Here is a 16,134-nt window from a genome sequence, read left to right as displayed (position 1 = left end):
GTGTCCATCTGTTGAATATGTGCCTGAAACCAAAGAACAGACTCCGAAATTCAAACACTGTTCCTGCTTTACACTGCAGAGGTACAGACTAAATGCTTAAGAGGCAACATTCTGGCTGTTGCTCTAAATCAAAAACTAAAATATTTTGGCAACTGGTCTTTTTAACCCTCAAATTTCCTCACATTCATCTGCCTGACTTACTATTAGCTAACAGAGCCAGACCATAAAATGTTTATGTGACGCTAAATGTTTTAATGTCAAAGTAATACTTTTATTACCATACTAAAACCAAATTGTACTGATTTAATGAGACAGAATATAACTTTCATCTTGATCATGACTCATGAATCATCAGTTAAGATGGAACTTGGTCTTTCCAAAATTGCGGCACAAGAATTATTGGCAATACTCATTATTGTTGAACGAGGAAAATATGATTCCAGACAAATGTATTTTCTTTACCGTGACAAATGTTAATTACATCTTATCTGAAACTTTCCACATTATAGCAGTTAACTTTAGGTCTTGGAGTAGGTTTTCCTTGTTGGACACCTTAACTAAACAATGTTGTCTGTCAATGTTGATCAGCATCCATCCATCCATTACCTAGCTCTTGTGCTTTTAAGGGTCATTGAGGGAGCTGGAGCCAGTCCCAGCTGACATTGGGAGAGGCACGGTACACTTTGGACAGGTCGCCAGCGTATTGAAGGGCAAACACACAAAGACAAACACCTAGGGACAATTTAGAGTCTCTGATAAACCTAATCCCAATCTGTCTTTGACTGTTGGAGGAGGCTGGAGTACCCAGAGAAAACCGTTTCAGACACAGGGAGAACATGTAAACTCTGCTAACCACAACACAACCATGCTGTCAGTGGGGATTACCATTTATTTAAAATCTTTAAAATCTACTTGATGAAAACATGCTTATCTTTTCAAAACTTGCATTGCTTTGTTTGACAATGAAAAACCATCTCCTGTGAGTGCAGTGGCTGAGTTGTTTCAGCCTGTCTTGATAACTGCTGTGCATCATTCGCTCTTTGTGCCTTCAGGACGTTCTCAGAAAATGACTGTACCATGATGGCCCCGGCCGACCCCTGCCTCAGCCCCACCAAGGGAGAGCTGGTCTACAGCAAGACAGCCAAACAGTGCCTGGAGGAGATATCAGGTACATTCAACAGTCCACACACATGATGTGGGCTCTGCATTGTTAATGTTTCTCTGAGTGGGCGTGTGAAAGTGCATATGCTTCCGTGCATTTACGTTTGTCTCTTAGAATACAGGAATTTAGCCCAGGTCAGCTTTATTTTATGTACAAAGTGCTTCAAATAGCAGCATTACAACAACACACAAACACAAAAAAGCTACATTAGATAACATTAATGATAAAAAGTGATATAGTTAAAATTAGATATAACATTACTTGTAATTAGAATTAAAAGTGTTTATTTCAAAACAGATTAAAAGGATGAGTCTGAATTTTATTACCACTAGAGGTTTCCTTTCTAATGCCCAGTGGCAGTGTGTTCCACAGTTTAAGGCAGTAAAAACGTTGCTTTTATGGAACACACGAGGAACATTTAAAAAGAAAAGCAGTAGAGGATTGTAGTAAATTGACTGGAACATAAAATGAAAGAATATAACCTTCATCTGCTGTGCAGTATCTATATTTATTTAATGTTGACCTCGCTGCCGCTGCAGTGCTGCTCTACATGCGAGAGGAATTCAATAGGCAATGCAGTTTCCTACTTTAGGAAATGCAGAAGGCGACTGTTGTGGCTGGCACAGAGCACCGATGTGGTGTCCCTGGTTTGCGTTGGCTATATATGCTGCTTTGAGTCTGTTTGTGTTTACCGGGGGATCTCTGTTCTGTGCTGGTCTCATGCAGAGAAAAGAAAAGGTCAGTGCTGACAGCCAGGCACACGGAGCATCTGTGGCTCTGTGTTTACATCTCCGCGAGCTGCCATCATCCGTTACATCCCCTTTTTGTGTATTCATGTAATCCTATTCAGCTATTACTGTCATAACATATACATGGACGAAAAAGAGCTGGTTCAATTTATATCTTAAGTTTGTTTGAAAAGAGGGAAGACTGCAAATGTCTTCATTAGCCTTTAATTACAGACAGTGGACATCTGCACGACTGAGCTTCTCGAGCTTAGAGGTCAAGAGTTTCTAACCACAAACTGAGACTCATGACAACGAGCTGAACGACAGTTTTAACCAGGCAGCACACATCAAAACACAAAAAGCTGGCAGAGAAAATTCCTATTGTTTCGATGGGATTTTGCAAATTGTGGATGTAGACTTCTGTGTCACAGTTTGATGCATCCTGCTTTATGGTACCGATCTTTGTGTTGCTTGAAATCTATGGTCTATCTATGGTCAAAATCGTATTCTTTGATTAACGTGCTAATTATTCTTCCAAGATGTTTATTTACTTACTGCAGATTTCAAAATTATCCTCATGATTTGGATTTTATATTTCAGCAGAAAAATTTCACATGACTGGAATTGTGGATACCTTAATTTGGAAAGAACTCCCTCCTTCTATCCTCCCGGTAAAAGAAGATATAGAGGTCAAACAAACATAAAGCACGCTCAATGAAAAATAAGATGTCAAGCTCAAAGTGAATCCAGACAGACCTTGTCTACAAAGCTCAGCGAGCACAAACAACAGCCTGTGATTACAGGTTTCGGGGATGTCAGGTCGGCAGAGACATTCCAGACATTTTGCTCTGGTCGTGGCTTTTCCGAAGCCCATCATTTGAAGGACAAAATTAAACTGCAGCGCTGAAGATTCCCTTTGTTTGGGGTCCATTTCAAACACTTGCTTTTTGTTGTCACACGTTTCATGGTCGTCTCGCATCCTCTGCTTTCTCCGACTCCCTCTCCAAAGAGAAGTAAATTCGATGCCACAAATACCACATGACAAGCCTGCTCATTTTATGTATACGGGGTGAACCGATGTCAGTTGTGACAATCCCTAAACATCAAAACAGCACGAGCATATAAAGTCTTTATTTACATTAAGCTTTAAGCTTTTGTGTAATTATTTGTAAAACAAGTTGAGCCTCTGATGTAATTATCTTCATTTTTTGTCTCTATTTATATGTTAATTTGGATTGATAATAGAGCAAAGATTAATGATGAACTTGGAGCCTTGGAGAGTATTATGTAGATAAGTCGCTCTCAGTGTAATCACCTTGATTATGGCTTCTGAGGCGACTGCTTCCAGTGTTTTTTAGCTTGTGGTAACCAGGATTTAGCAGTGACTAAAATGAAGACAGCTGTGACTAATGGCGACAGGGCTAATAACGCTTGCACTGATTGATGGGAATTTGTCGGTTGTGGTCTCACTGTTGATCCATGATAAGCTGCGGGCTCGCTGCTTTCACTTCTCAAGATAGCATTTAATTAAGTCGGGGCGGCCAGCGGGGCACTGCAGGGGCTGCAATCTTACAGGTGCACTGTCCAAACAACTCACTGTCACACTGCGAGCGAGAGAAATGGAAGGATGCTGAAAGAGAGGGGGAAAGATAGTGTGAGGGAGGAAAGGGAACTGAAGAAAAAGTGAGAGAATGAGAGAGATTAGGAGACGGAGAGGGTGATAAACACAGGGAGGGAGGGCTGAGAGAAAGAGAGAGAGAGAGGGAGTACTGCAGGCTGCATGCTGGAATGAACAGGCAGACGGAGAGCTATACGAGTCCGCTTGCCGGCTTCGCCACCCGTTCATTTTGCGCTGTGAGGAGAGTGGCACTGTCAGAGTCAGTGGGGAGGCAGGGGAAATGTGGCAGAGAGGTGGTAATTAAAGGAGAGACAGAAGGTGGGGGGAGAGCGATAAGAGTGAATGAAAAGAAACTGTCGTTTAATAGGGGAACAGATAAAGAGAGTGTGAGCACAGGCGGCAGAAGGAGAGAGGGAGAATGAGAGCGTGCTGGTGAGGGACGGGAGATGTAGCGGCTCGTTCATCCACGCCCCTGACTGTGGTGAGGCAAGAGAAGGAATCCAAGAAGACCGAGAGGCAGCATGAGAACTGGAGGAGTGGAAGGGATAAGTGTTTCTCTCCGGCTCATTGTCTGACCATGAGCATGGGCTGCCTCAAGGATGGATCTGGATTCTACCTATATGCCTGAGAGGGAGGGTTTCTCTCTGCTCTTCGCCCTGTGCTTGCTTTCCCTCCAGCCCTGCGAAGACTGGACCTCAGTCAGGAGGTGTCAGACGCGGGGACACATCTCTCTGCCTCCTCCGTCCACCGTTGCCTCCTTCACTCCATCCGCTCTCTCGGTGACAGTGCGGCCAAGATGTGAAGCGGAGAGCCACGCACAGGTAGATCCACTTGCATGTGCAGTTTCAGTCACCGAGCCACCGGAGGTAAAGAGGTAAGCTGAGAAAGGGAAGAGGAGCAGTGAGCAGAGATGAAGAGGGGAGCAGAGTTCTCGGTGTATCAGGGAGGCAGCCCGGCTCGGCGGCCTCCCCAGCCTCTCCCCGACAACCTCAACCTGCGGATCAAGCAGCGCTCACTCACGAACCTGACCCTGCTCAGCGATGGCGAGCAGCGGGTTTATGCCTTTGAGCTCGAGGATCCACCTTCTCATGTTTCCCAACCTCAGAACACTTCATTGTATTCAAGTTCCAAGCAGAGGGCAGGGGGCAGCCTGCAGGGGAGCCCCAGGAAGGAGGTAGTCACAAGGGGCGGAGGTGTACGGGGAACCAGGACTCGATCCCTGTCGCTCTCCCTCACTAAGGTGCTTTCCCAGTCTGAGCATTCCCTTATCCCTGTCCCTTGGCGGAGCACAGCTGCAGGCGGGCGGCCACAGCGGGCTTCATACAGCGGCCATTCAAGGACTGAGCTGCAGCGGAAGTCCAGGGAGGAAGCAGGGACAGATGAGGAGGGCAGCAGTGGACGTTCAGACGAGGAGCCAGGAGCAGGCAGGGGTGGTGGGAAGAAGGGTGACAGGGAGAAGGATGGGGGTTACTGGGCAGAAGAGGAGGTTTCAGGGGGAGGTCCTCGTGAGGGAGCGGCTCAGCTGGATAAGGAGGTGATCCTCACCATGCTGGGCGACCTGGAGAAGGTGCTGCACAAACAACCCCGCCCACGTAAGTCCATATGGTCTCAACCGTCTCCAGGAGATAAAAGTAGAATGTATAGTGTAGACAGAAATTATTTATTTTTGTTACAACATTTTAGAGTTGTGACAACAGTACGAAGTGGAAACTTTTTACGGGAAGTAAAATAACTTACTTATAACATATTATGTAACAAAGTTTTGTTAGACAAAATGCTAACGAGCAGAATATGAGAATGTCATGGCATAAAAATCCTTAAATAAGCTGGTTATTTTCTTAATCCTCGTGATGGGGAATCCTATTTCTCAGAACACTATTAGCATTTTAAGAGCCTATTTAAGAAAACTGCACGAGCTGGGTTGTGCTGTATGAGTACACACAACCTCCCTTGTGCAAGTCATTCACACACACTCACCCACAAATGTAAATTCTTCATTCATGTACACAGACTGAGAGAAATGTCTCATACGCATCCTTTCAGTTAATGAGGCACTCTGCCCACTGTGCTGCAATGTTAGGTGCTTTTTGGAATTTACAGTGCCACACTGTCTAACCTATTCCCACAGGTGCAGTGCTATACTTGACAGTAGCTTTACAAACATCAATTTTACAGGAGCTCAACATGGAGTATGGTTAAAGTAAAATTTCCCAGTGCACGATGCTCTGTGTGCTTTTGGAATGTGCCCCGATGTACAAACCTGGCTTTGATGTCAGAGCAAAGGGACGTGGGAGGGGGAGCTTCGGTTGATAAGACAATTTTTTTATGTAACTGTGACAGCGGAGATGATTATTGTGACTCTACAGATTAAGCATAGTAAAATGCACTGCATGGCAGCGTGAGCTCTGGCAATGAGCAGATTATTGCTGATTTCCTTTAAGCAGGTTGAGGCATGATGCAGCATAAAACCGAAATACCTTGAGGTGTACTGTAGATGATGGAAAATCAACACCTCCTCCACTGAAAAGGAACAGCTTTTATTACTTGCACCTCCCTCACAGCCTGTGAATCACACAGCCAATGGGATCGATATAGCTTATTATTACACCTGTGTGTGTGTGTGTGTGTGTTGTTGTGTGTGTGTGTGTGTGTGTGTGTGTGTGTGTGTGTGTGTGTGTGTGTGTGTGTGTGTGTGTGTGTGTGTGTGTGTGTGTGTGCGTGCCTGTGCAGGTTATTTTTATTTAGGGCGTACAGTTCAGTTCATCCTCTGTTCTTTAGCACATTCAATCTGGAAATAACAGATACTACATTAAAGTGCCATGTCCCCACTTATTTGAGTAGGTTTATGCCAATACTTAAAGAACTGTGTGTAAAATATAGTCCGCATAACACATAGCAACCAAATTGCAAGGGTTCGAATTAAGAATCTCCCAGTCAGCTGTTTGTCGTCTTGACATTAGTTCATGTGCAAACGATCTCACACAAGACACAGGGTTGTTTAAGAGTCAGGAGCTGCCATTTAGATTATAGTGGAGGTGACGATGCAAGTGAAAAAGATAGAAATGAGGAACACAAAAGTGAAAGTCTAGGAATATCAGAGATTGGTGTTAAAGAAAAATCAGCAAGAGAAGAACATGTCTTTCTATCAGAACTGGATAACTGAGAATCATTTGCATGGTGAATAAAACTCCCCTCATGACTGCACAGCAAGTTGACAGTGCTCTCCAGAATGTAGGAGGACATGTTTCTTTGTTATCGATCAAAAGAAGACTTCATGACCAAAACCACCCAAACCCTTGAGGATTCACTAAAGGCACATTCAGTGTAGCTGGTAAGCATCAGGAACGGCCAGTTTGCAGTTGACAAAAACAAACAAAGAGTTCAGGAACACAGTTGACGACTGATGAAACAAAAATAATCTTCTAGTAAAATTTAGGAAAAGATAATAGTGGAGACTGGAAAACAGCTAATGAACGAACGCCACCACCTCATCTGTCAAACATGGCATCAGTTCTGTTATGACTAAGGTATGTATGGCTGCCAATGGAGCTGGATGGATAGGGAGGTCTACAGCAGCAGCACAGCATTCCTTCTTGAGTCAAATCAATCAAAACCCATTGCACAACATTTCATTTAACCAACGATCCTTAAAGGTGAAGAGGTGTCCTCGACTGGTCAAGTCGATTTCCTGATCTCTGATTGAGCCGCATTCCACTTGCTTAAACCATCTATCATCTGACAGAAGAAATATGTTTTGGGCCTGGACCTTTATGATCTATTCACCGTTGCGAATCCATTTCAGTCTTTAAAAAGTCCATTCATCCTGTCGAAGTCGGCTTCCGAAGGATCCATTTGCTGCTGCTGCTGCAGTTTGTGCTTGTAGCCTCGGGGAAGTATCTGCCGTTAATACGTATTAACAAGCTTTCTGGGTGCTGCAACTCCCGTTAGGAAACACATTTAGCAGAAGGGTCTTAAAATTCCACGTGGATACATCTATGAGCCGATGCAGTGACTGACACCCAAAGCTTCATCAAGGCTGATCTGCGGCACAATGCTACCACAAGGAAACAGTTGTCTTGTGTTTTGAGTCTGTGTGCATGTTTGGGTTGTAATGCGTTTGTGTGTATTATGATTATGAAGGTGGGATGGTTCCCTGGTAGTGTTGAGCTGGAGCAAGGGGCATCATTATGTGCTAGAATGCATTATTGAAAGAGAGGGGGAGAGAGTGAACCAGAACTGAAGTGTGTGTGTAAATGTGTCAGTCCCAAACTGCAGGGATTTGCATTATGTTGTGTCGACTCTTATCTCGAGCACCATTTGTTCGACAGCTTTTACCATGCCTGTGGTTTTGTGTTTTGTGCCTACGTGTCCTTTTAAGGGTGTTTAGTCAAATTTTAAATTGAAAACATCATTGTGAGGATATTTCAGGTTAGAATTAGGTTTAGGTTAGGATAGGGGCAGTGCACCATCCTTCCCTCTGTACACTCTCTCCTCCTGGTCCCCGACGCCCTGACAGGGACGACCAAGCCTCCTTTAGTGCAATGTAGTGCACCCAGCATCCTCAAAAACAGTAATCATTGCCTTTATTTATTTATTCATTTATGTTTGTTTTGTTTTTTTGTCTGTTGCTGATTGTTAAAACTAAAAATGAAATTGTATTTTAAGTATTTCAGTTAACTTCAATGAAATAAAATTAGATTTTGTTTGGTAAATGAAATGTAATAAAACAAAAACCTGATTAAAATTAAATCAGCAAATCCAAAAAAACCTGTGCCTGGGGGCAATGTTTTGATCCCTGTGGGTCTTTTTCAGGAAAGGCATACCAAAAAAAAGTTGGCCGTGCAGTCTGAGCAGGTTGTGATGTGTGTGGTGTGTGTGTGTGTTTCTGTGTTGGTGTGTGTGACTTATCTTCTCCCGTGCCCTTTTCAAACCCCCACACTGGCCTGTTTGGCTGCTTCACGTCCTCACAGGGCCAAGAGCTGGAGAGCAGCTTGAATCCTAATGAATGCTGCGTGACTCTTCACCTCTCTGTAATGTTGGTAGAAACAGCAGCTAAGCACACATGTGTTTAACAAGCCACTACATTGGGATGTGAGGGGCATGGGATTCTCTTTAAGGGGGATGAGCTGCTAAATTACTTAAAGGTAATGTTTTTTCCGAATGAATAGTAGATTTCTAAAGCAAAGAATCCAACTGTGTGAATGTGTTTGTGTGTAACGTGGGTTTGCCCGTGAGGTGCAAATTCAGCCCAGTTATTCTACAGTGCAGGGGGGACCTCTGCTCCACAGCAGTGGATTGCTCACATATTCACACACAAGAGAATCATGAACAAACGCGCTTTAGGCCGTCTCTCAACATCACATGAAGTGTCCACTCACGATGGAGACCAGATCCACATCCATGACTGAAGCCAGGTCCTCCTCGTGGCACTTGATAATGGGATTGTAATTGGATCTTCCTTGAAGGGGCCCTGCGGAGGGAAGGAGCGGAGCAGAGAAGACACTAGAAAAAGGAAGAAGAACAGAAAAAGAGTAAATACAATAACTGGAGCTATGAGTTCTTGGGTCCAGAAATCTGGTTTTCATTAAATTCATGAGCTGCATCTCCCTTCACTAAGGGACTGCGAGAAAAGGTGTCGATAGCGAATCATTCCTGGCTTCAAAGGGGAGTTTTTGTGCCTCATGACTGTTTCGCAAGTTCTGTCCTGACATGAAATTCAGGGGTCAGGGGCACAGCAGTTTCTCCGCATTGGCTGTGAATGCATGTTTGTCACCATGATTGCATGTCAGCCTTGGTCTAGTGACTGAAACATCATCGATTTCTAATTAGTGCCCATAAAGTGGACTTCTGATACGGTGTGAGAAGCTAACAGCACGTGTCACCACCTCAGCCTCACACAACCTCCAGTGTGTTTGCTCTGCACAGACAAAGAATGACCTCAATTATGCCAGAATGCTCGGTTCCCTGCGCGGCCATGACACTGTGCTCCAGGATAATTGAGGTCAGGTCTTGACTTAATTTTGAGCAAGATTCTTCAAACACCAATATTGTATTTTTCAGATTTTTGTAAGTCCTGAGGTCTACAGACAAATTGACTGAGACAGTGTAAACGCAGAGTGAGCCCAACATTCAGTGGCAGGGTAAAAACCTGGAATATCGTCCTCTTTGTAACAGTTTGGACGTTGATGTGCGTTTTTACAGCTTAGTCATTGGAGTTTAAACATGTTTTAAAAATCCAACGATCCCAGACCTCTCTCAGTCGTGTAGTGAATGATCTTGTGGTTAATTTGTGCCTGTGCTTTTTGACTCATTCAATTTAACTCATATTTAACAAGGTCTCTCTACGAAAGCAAAATGACCACAGCAGCTAGGGCACATGGAATATATATATAATTATAAGCATAGTGAATTATAAAGGGTTAAAGGACACCCATGTCCATTAAAAGTCGGTTTAATTCACTTTCAAAAAGGAGATAAATTCAATGTCAGTGATACTTATGGCAGTTTTCAGCACATTGCTGTACCTGGTAAACCAAGAGACTCTAACAAAATGCATCGTCACACAGCATACAGCAAAACAAGAAGACTAGAGTCAGCTACATACTACAAGCGTCATGGCAGTCTGTTCAAATCAGATCGTTTTTTTATAGTGTGGTGAAAAACAGGAACTGTAGAAATGCCTAAGAGACAAAGTAGAGCCGCTTCCTGCAAACTGTCGGTATTTGTTCAAATAAAAACAAAGTATGTACTGGTTTCTTTTGCTAGAAAATGTATCCAAAACACTCCATGTTCAACTCTGAAAGTGGATTTTTCAGACATATTTATGCTGTAGTTATCCAGGGAAACTGCCTAAGCTTCTCTGCTTGTCTCCCATTTCAACCCGCTTCCTATTCCTGCATATAAACACCTGAACCATTATTCCTCTCCTGGCACTGAGCTGTGCCACAGGAGTCGCTCGGGGCCTTTTTAAACCTCCAACCTGCCACTGCTCCCCCGTTTGCCCCAGTCACTGTAATCACCATAGTATTTCTGCTCCGAGCACTGGAATCAGCGCACGGGGGACAGAACACAGCTTCTCGCGCTCATCGCACCATCACAATGTATCGTACAACATCGTTCATCTCCGCAGTGGAGACAGTTTTCCACCGAGAGCACCTTGAAACTGGAAGTGTGACCTGCATCCAGTCCGTGTCTCGTTCCACTTTTTAATTACCCGTTCCCCCGTATGCGAGCTCGGCGAGCCAACAGAGAGGCTTAATTGGAGCAGAGAGGCAGATACTTTGTTGTGTGCCCACAGCTCACAGTGGTGAAATGTTGCCCACCCTGTGCTTATTAGCAGCACTCCTTCAGAGCAGTCCTAATGTCTCTCGAAAAACAAGTCCTCATGTCTTCAAACGGGGCACTGGGAGGAACATAAAACATATGAAGTGCTTTCATAGCTGTGTGCTGCTGCGGGGTGAGACAGACGATGGTGGACAGGAGTGGCAGCGATTTCCGTTGAAGCTGACAGAGAAACACAGGAGCTCTGACATGAGTTTGCCTTTGAAGGCACAACTGTGTTCCGAGCAAACCGATAGAGTGCGTGGTGTCATGGCACGACATTTCTGCATCGGCCCTGAAGGAGAAATGTCAATACTGTGTCAAATAATATCCAGTTTTCAGAATAAAAGAACTGCAAGTTGTGCAGCCTGACAAGATGATTTATTGTATTGCTTCTAAATTAGGTTTAGGGATGTGCACCCATGCTGGCTGTCATCGTGATCGGTCATTGTTCTGTTCTCCCTACTGAGACGTCCAGTGACATCCCATGAAACTCTGTATGTCAGATGTCCCCATCACTTCTACATTTGCGTGTTTGTGCATGTGTAGCTTTCGCGAAGAACGGGTAAGTGCTTTGTGTGTATGCAGCTCCAAACGTCTAAGTACATCATATGAATTATGTGTCTCCAGGAGAGGACCCTGAGACAAGACGCATGAGGACGGTGAAGAACATTGCAGACCTGCGGCAGAACCTGGAAGAAACCATGTCCAGTCTACGGGGGACACAGATTAGCCACAGGTAGGTTCACAGATGGTGCTGCCATTTGCTTTCTCATAAACCGTTTTTTCAGACATGAAGAATGTCCACACATCTCCTTGTACTGTCTTTCTCCAAACTTTCCCTTTCACATATTCAACAACTCAGCAGGAGATTCCCTGGTCAGACAACAACACAAACATCTCAGTTCATATGAGGGTTGGCGCAGCATGCAGTATATCCAATGTATAAACTCCGCTGCGGAGATCACAGTTGTTTTTTACAGCACATCGACACTGGTGTAAGCCCTTGTGGCCAAAAGCTCTTTAATCTCGTTATCTTTCCAATTTTACATCTCTGTCCGTGCCTTCTACATGTATGAAAACTTTTTTTCATCCTGAGATATTTATATTATTTTTATTTCTTCTTGTTTTGTGTCTGTTGCATGTTACGAACATCTTCATACAACCCCTTTAGATAATATCAGGAGATTATACGGAGTTCAGTGCAGGTCTTCAAGCAGCTATAATGACTACTACAAACAAATGCTTATTTCCAAGTCACACAAAACATTGCACATGTTCTCAAAGAGGATTCGATCCATTAACTCTTCTGTCATAACCTCACAGCGCTTTCAAGGCTGCAGCTATAGAGCATATGCAAATAAAGTCAACCAAGCAGTTTACTCCTGCATAGCCTCGAGCCAGAGCTTCCTTGTTCTTACAGTCAGGCTACGATCCACACTAATATGTGTGTATATATATATATATATATATATATATATATATATATATATATATATATATATGAGTTATAAAATGAAAATGACCTCTGTCCAGATGGGCATTTTAGCTCTTTATCAGAAATAATTTCATTCCATTCTTGCATGAATGAAAACACATACCACATGACCACATAGTGAACACTGGGCATGAGCTTGTTCATGGGAAGTGTCAGAAATCACTATTATAGCTTGTCTCCTGAGCATGTAGGCATGTGTACAACAGCTGCTGGAAAAGAAAACAAGGTCAGCATCACTTGTAATTCATTATCCATGTTGATGATGTTTGTTTTCCTCTGGAAAAAGGTCAGGTGACAGGAGTATGACAAATCAGGGAAGATACTGAATGTCATCACTGATAAGATGCAATAATGATGCAAACTTGGGCGTCTGTGTCCTTGTTTCCAAAACTCAGGTGTAACTGTAGCAAAAATGATGCCTTCAAATCTAAAACGCATCACATTATTTACGTTATCTGCTTCCACATTGAATTTTCTATGCAGCTGATTTTAACCTTCTACATTTAATTAAGACAACAGTCAAATAGCCTCATTTACGTTGCTCTCCTCCTGATGTGTTTTTTCTTAATTATTTAATATCGGTGTGAGATTAATATTTAGTGAGTTCAGTCTGACCTGTACCGCAACATTCTGCAGTAGCAGTCGGCTTCAAAGCGTCGACCCCCCACCTGGCTTTCTGCATGGCTTCGTGCACTTTCAATTATAAACTGTTTGATAGATCAGTCAAATGCAAAGAAAACGGAGCTGGCTGTCAATGGTGATTTCATAAAACCCACAGTTTAAGCTATTACAGCTAACTGACAGTTCTGTGTGACGTAGGACTTTACACATCTATTTTTTTTTTTTCAACCATTCAAAGCGCTTAACAGTACAAGTCGTATTCACCTATTTATGCACACATTCAAACAGCTACAGCATTATAATTCTCTTTAGGTTTGTCAATAATAATAATAATAATAATAACTTTAATGTGTTTTATTTAATATAAAATAAATATAATTTTATTATTTATTGCGCCATTCAAGAGACCCAAGGTCGCTGTACATGTGTCACTAGGGATAAAAAGGAAAAGAAAAGAATCCACACAAAACAGAATAGAAATAAATTGAGCACTAACGGCAGCGTTAACTGAGGCCAAAGGCCTTTTGAACAGGTGGTAATTACCCCTGTTACATTATTAATGTAATCTGTGTAGATATGAATATGATATATTGGTTTAGCAGCGTCATAAAAGGAAAGACCCTTTGACCCTCAGCAAGAACAATCAAATATGTATTACAGCCCGACTGATTTGTAGGTTGGCCAATAACAACGTATACGAGCCTTTCACATATTGGTATCTGAAATTATGTTGGCTGATTCGCTGATGTGAAAACTTTAGTTATTTATTTTACAGAATAGATAAAGCAGATAACACGTGTATTGCTAACTATAGCAACAGTTACTATGAAGCGCTGCAGTCTATTCAGACCTTCTTTCAACTGGTGTTTTTACACATGTCGTGGTGAGTCTAAAACAGAGACATGTTCTACTTCAGAAACATGTCGTTGCTAACAAAAGACAAACTTCAGAAGACGACCCACACATGTCACGACTGACACTGAAAATAACCAAAGAGAAGGCAGGAGAAGAAAAGCGCTCACAGTTGTGTGGCAGCAAAAATTATCCAAGTCAGTCTTCTTGTGCATCTATTGTCCTCCAAATATATGATTTTTAAAGATTTTAAAATCTGTGACTCACCCTACACAGTTTATCACACTGATCCAACAGGGAGCTACAGCATTTCTCCCAGTATTAATGATTCACCCTCTATTACCATCTTCTCCTCCACCTACCCTGGATTTAATTAAAAACAGGCATCACCCTCCTCAGCAGCTGGCACACATGTAATGACATTCAGGAGTTGATGGACAACCAGCACCTTAAAAGACTGTCCCATTTGTGAGCCATGGGCAACACGGAGACTCATAACGCACGGTGCAGAGACTCAGGCGAAGACCAAAATGATAACCATTGGTTTATGTCAGCTCCGCGGGAAATGGTTCCCTGCTCATCCCTCTCCTTCCCTCCTCAGTCTATTATTTTTGTGTGTTTTGCCCCATGTGCAGAGGAAGATGGTGGCCAGGCTGCCGACAGCCATGACAGATGGTATCTGTGTGTGTGTCTGTGCGCGCGCGTGTGTTTGTTTTCTAATTCTTTTTTTCCACAGAGGAGTCGGAGCCAAGCACGATCAATACAGTGCTATTGTCTTACCAATAAATTGAATCTAATGGGAGCCACACGGAGGTGGGATGTGAGGTGTTTGATTGGTCTGAGGACGCAATTCTCATTCACATGCATCAGACAAAATGCAACGAACCCCGGCACAAGCATCATACACGGTGTCTGTGTGTGATTTGGAGACGCAATAAGCACTAAGATGGAAGCATCAGTGCAATAATGTCTGGATTACTGCATCGTTTTCTACCATTACATTACATGGAAGAAAAGAGAAGTCGGCTCCTGAGTGTGAGCCACCGTCTGTCCCCACTCTCTACGTGTTTATATTCTGAATGTGACAATAGCTTCTGAGTATGCATGCCAATTCTGTCCATGACCAAAGCCTGGCCAGTCCGTCCTAATCTATCCCCTGAATAAGAAATGGCTGTAATCACCATGAAGCTTTGAAGCACCTTAAGTAATTAATCACTGTTATGCTCGAGCAGACATGACTTTCATATTCATCATTCTGTCTGTCTCTCTCTACACCTTCTGCGGGATCCCCCGTTTGTAGCATGGCCTTTACAACTTGGGTTTGAGGTGTCTAATCAAAATATATAAATGTCACATTATTTTTATTTTTATGGCCTTTTTTCTTTTTTGAATATTAGCATTGGATTTTGTCCTTTTTGTCACAGAAGTAGTGATTATTTCAGCAGTTGAGGCCACACACTTCAACTCAATGGAAAGAATGAGCAGAACGTAAACGTATATTGATGAGTCCCAACCACAGCTGCTACAGAGCATTGGTCGCCTGTTTATTCAAACTGTATTAATATTGTACATATCACCTCTGAGACAGACAGTGATTTCTGAAATTATTCGATAGATGGTTGGCATTGTTGTGTTTTTTATCTGTAATTGATATTGAAGATGGGCAACAGGAAGCCTCAAATCAGGGATGTTACAGTAAAGACAGGTGTTTTGTGCATCTGTCTTATAATTGCGCTGCGGCACAAAAAAAACACCATCTGTCCGTAAAGCAAATAAAACCCTGAACACCAACTTCTAAATATTTTTAATTAAATGTAGATATCCCATGAAATATTGTAGGTTTTTACATTTTTGGTGCCTTTAGATAAACAGTTTTGAAAATATTGCAAATTTGTTGATTACAATATAGTTGTCATGATTTGTGTTCTTATAAACTGCTCCATAGAGAGCCCAAACATTCTTGCATCGGTTCAGATTAAGACCGAGTGAAAATCCAGTCCCCAGTAAAGTGTGTCTTGCCTGGAAGCTAATGGCAGCTAATGTTACCTGACATTATTGACCGAGTCCAAAAAGCCCCTGTTCCAATAATATCTGTGGTTAAGCTAGAGTTTCAGAGGCCCTGCCTGACCTTGCCACTTTGACACAGCAGCCATCGTGGCAACTCATTTCACTTCCACCATGTTCGTCAGAGATACAGATGTGTCGGGTCCTCCACAGACAGTCTGTACTGAATAAAAAAGCTTGTTGAATTCCCCTCTACTGTTTTCTTTCCATCCTAGTCATGAAAAATCATACTGATTGGCATAGGAAGGGAAAGGAAGCAGGTCCACATGTG

General features: G+C 42.9%; 1 protein-coding gene across 8 annotated transcripts in view; it reads left to right on the top strand.

The window, feature by feature from the left end:
• Positions 1-16,134, top strand: part of nav3 (neuron navigator 3) — a 184,499-nt gene that overhangs the window by 109,910 nt on the left and 58,455 nt on the right. For 7 of the 8 annotated variants that reach the window (XM_035147282.2, XM_035147281.2, XM_035147279.2 and 4 more), the window contains 2 exons: positions 1,053-1,168; positions 11,459-11,567. In XM_035147282.2, the coding sequence (XP_035003173.1) occupies positions 1,053-1,168; positions 11,459-11,567 (225 nt within the window). Of the gene's footprint in view, positions 1-1,052; positions 1,169-2,613; positions 5,101-11,458; positions 11,568-16,134 lie in introns of those variants that run through there. The other variant, XM_035147285.2, reaches the window with a different exon arrangement.

This window comes from Hippoglossus stenolepis, chromosome 22, assembly GCF_022539355.2.
Source record: "Hippoglossus stenolepis isolate QCI-W04-F060 chromosome 22, HSTE1.2, whole genome shotgun sequence".
Lineage (NCBI taxonomy): Eukaryota > Metazoa > Chordata > Actinopteri > Pleuronectiformes > Pleuronectidae > Hippoglossus > Hippoglossus stenolepis.
The sequence above is the reverse complement of the archived record's forward strand: the minus strand, read 5'-3'. Positions and strand labels throughout refer to the sequence as shown.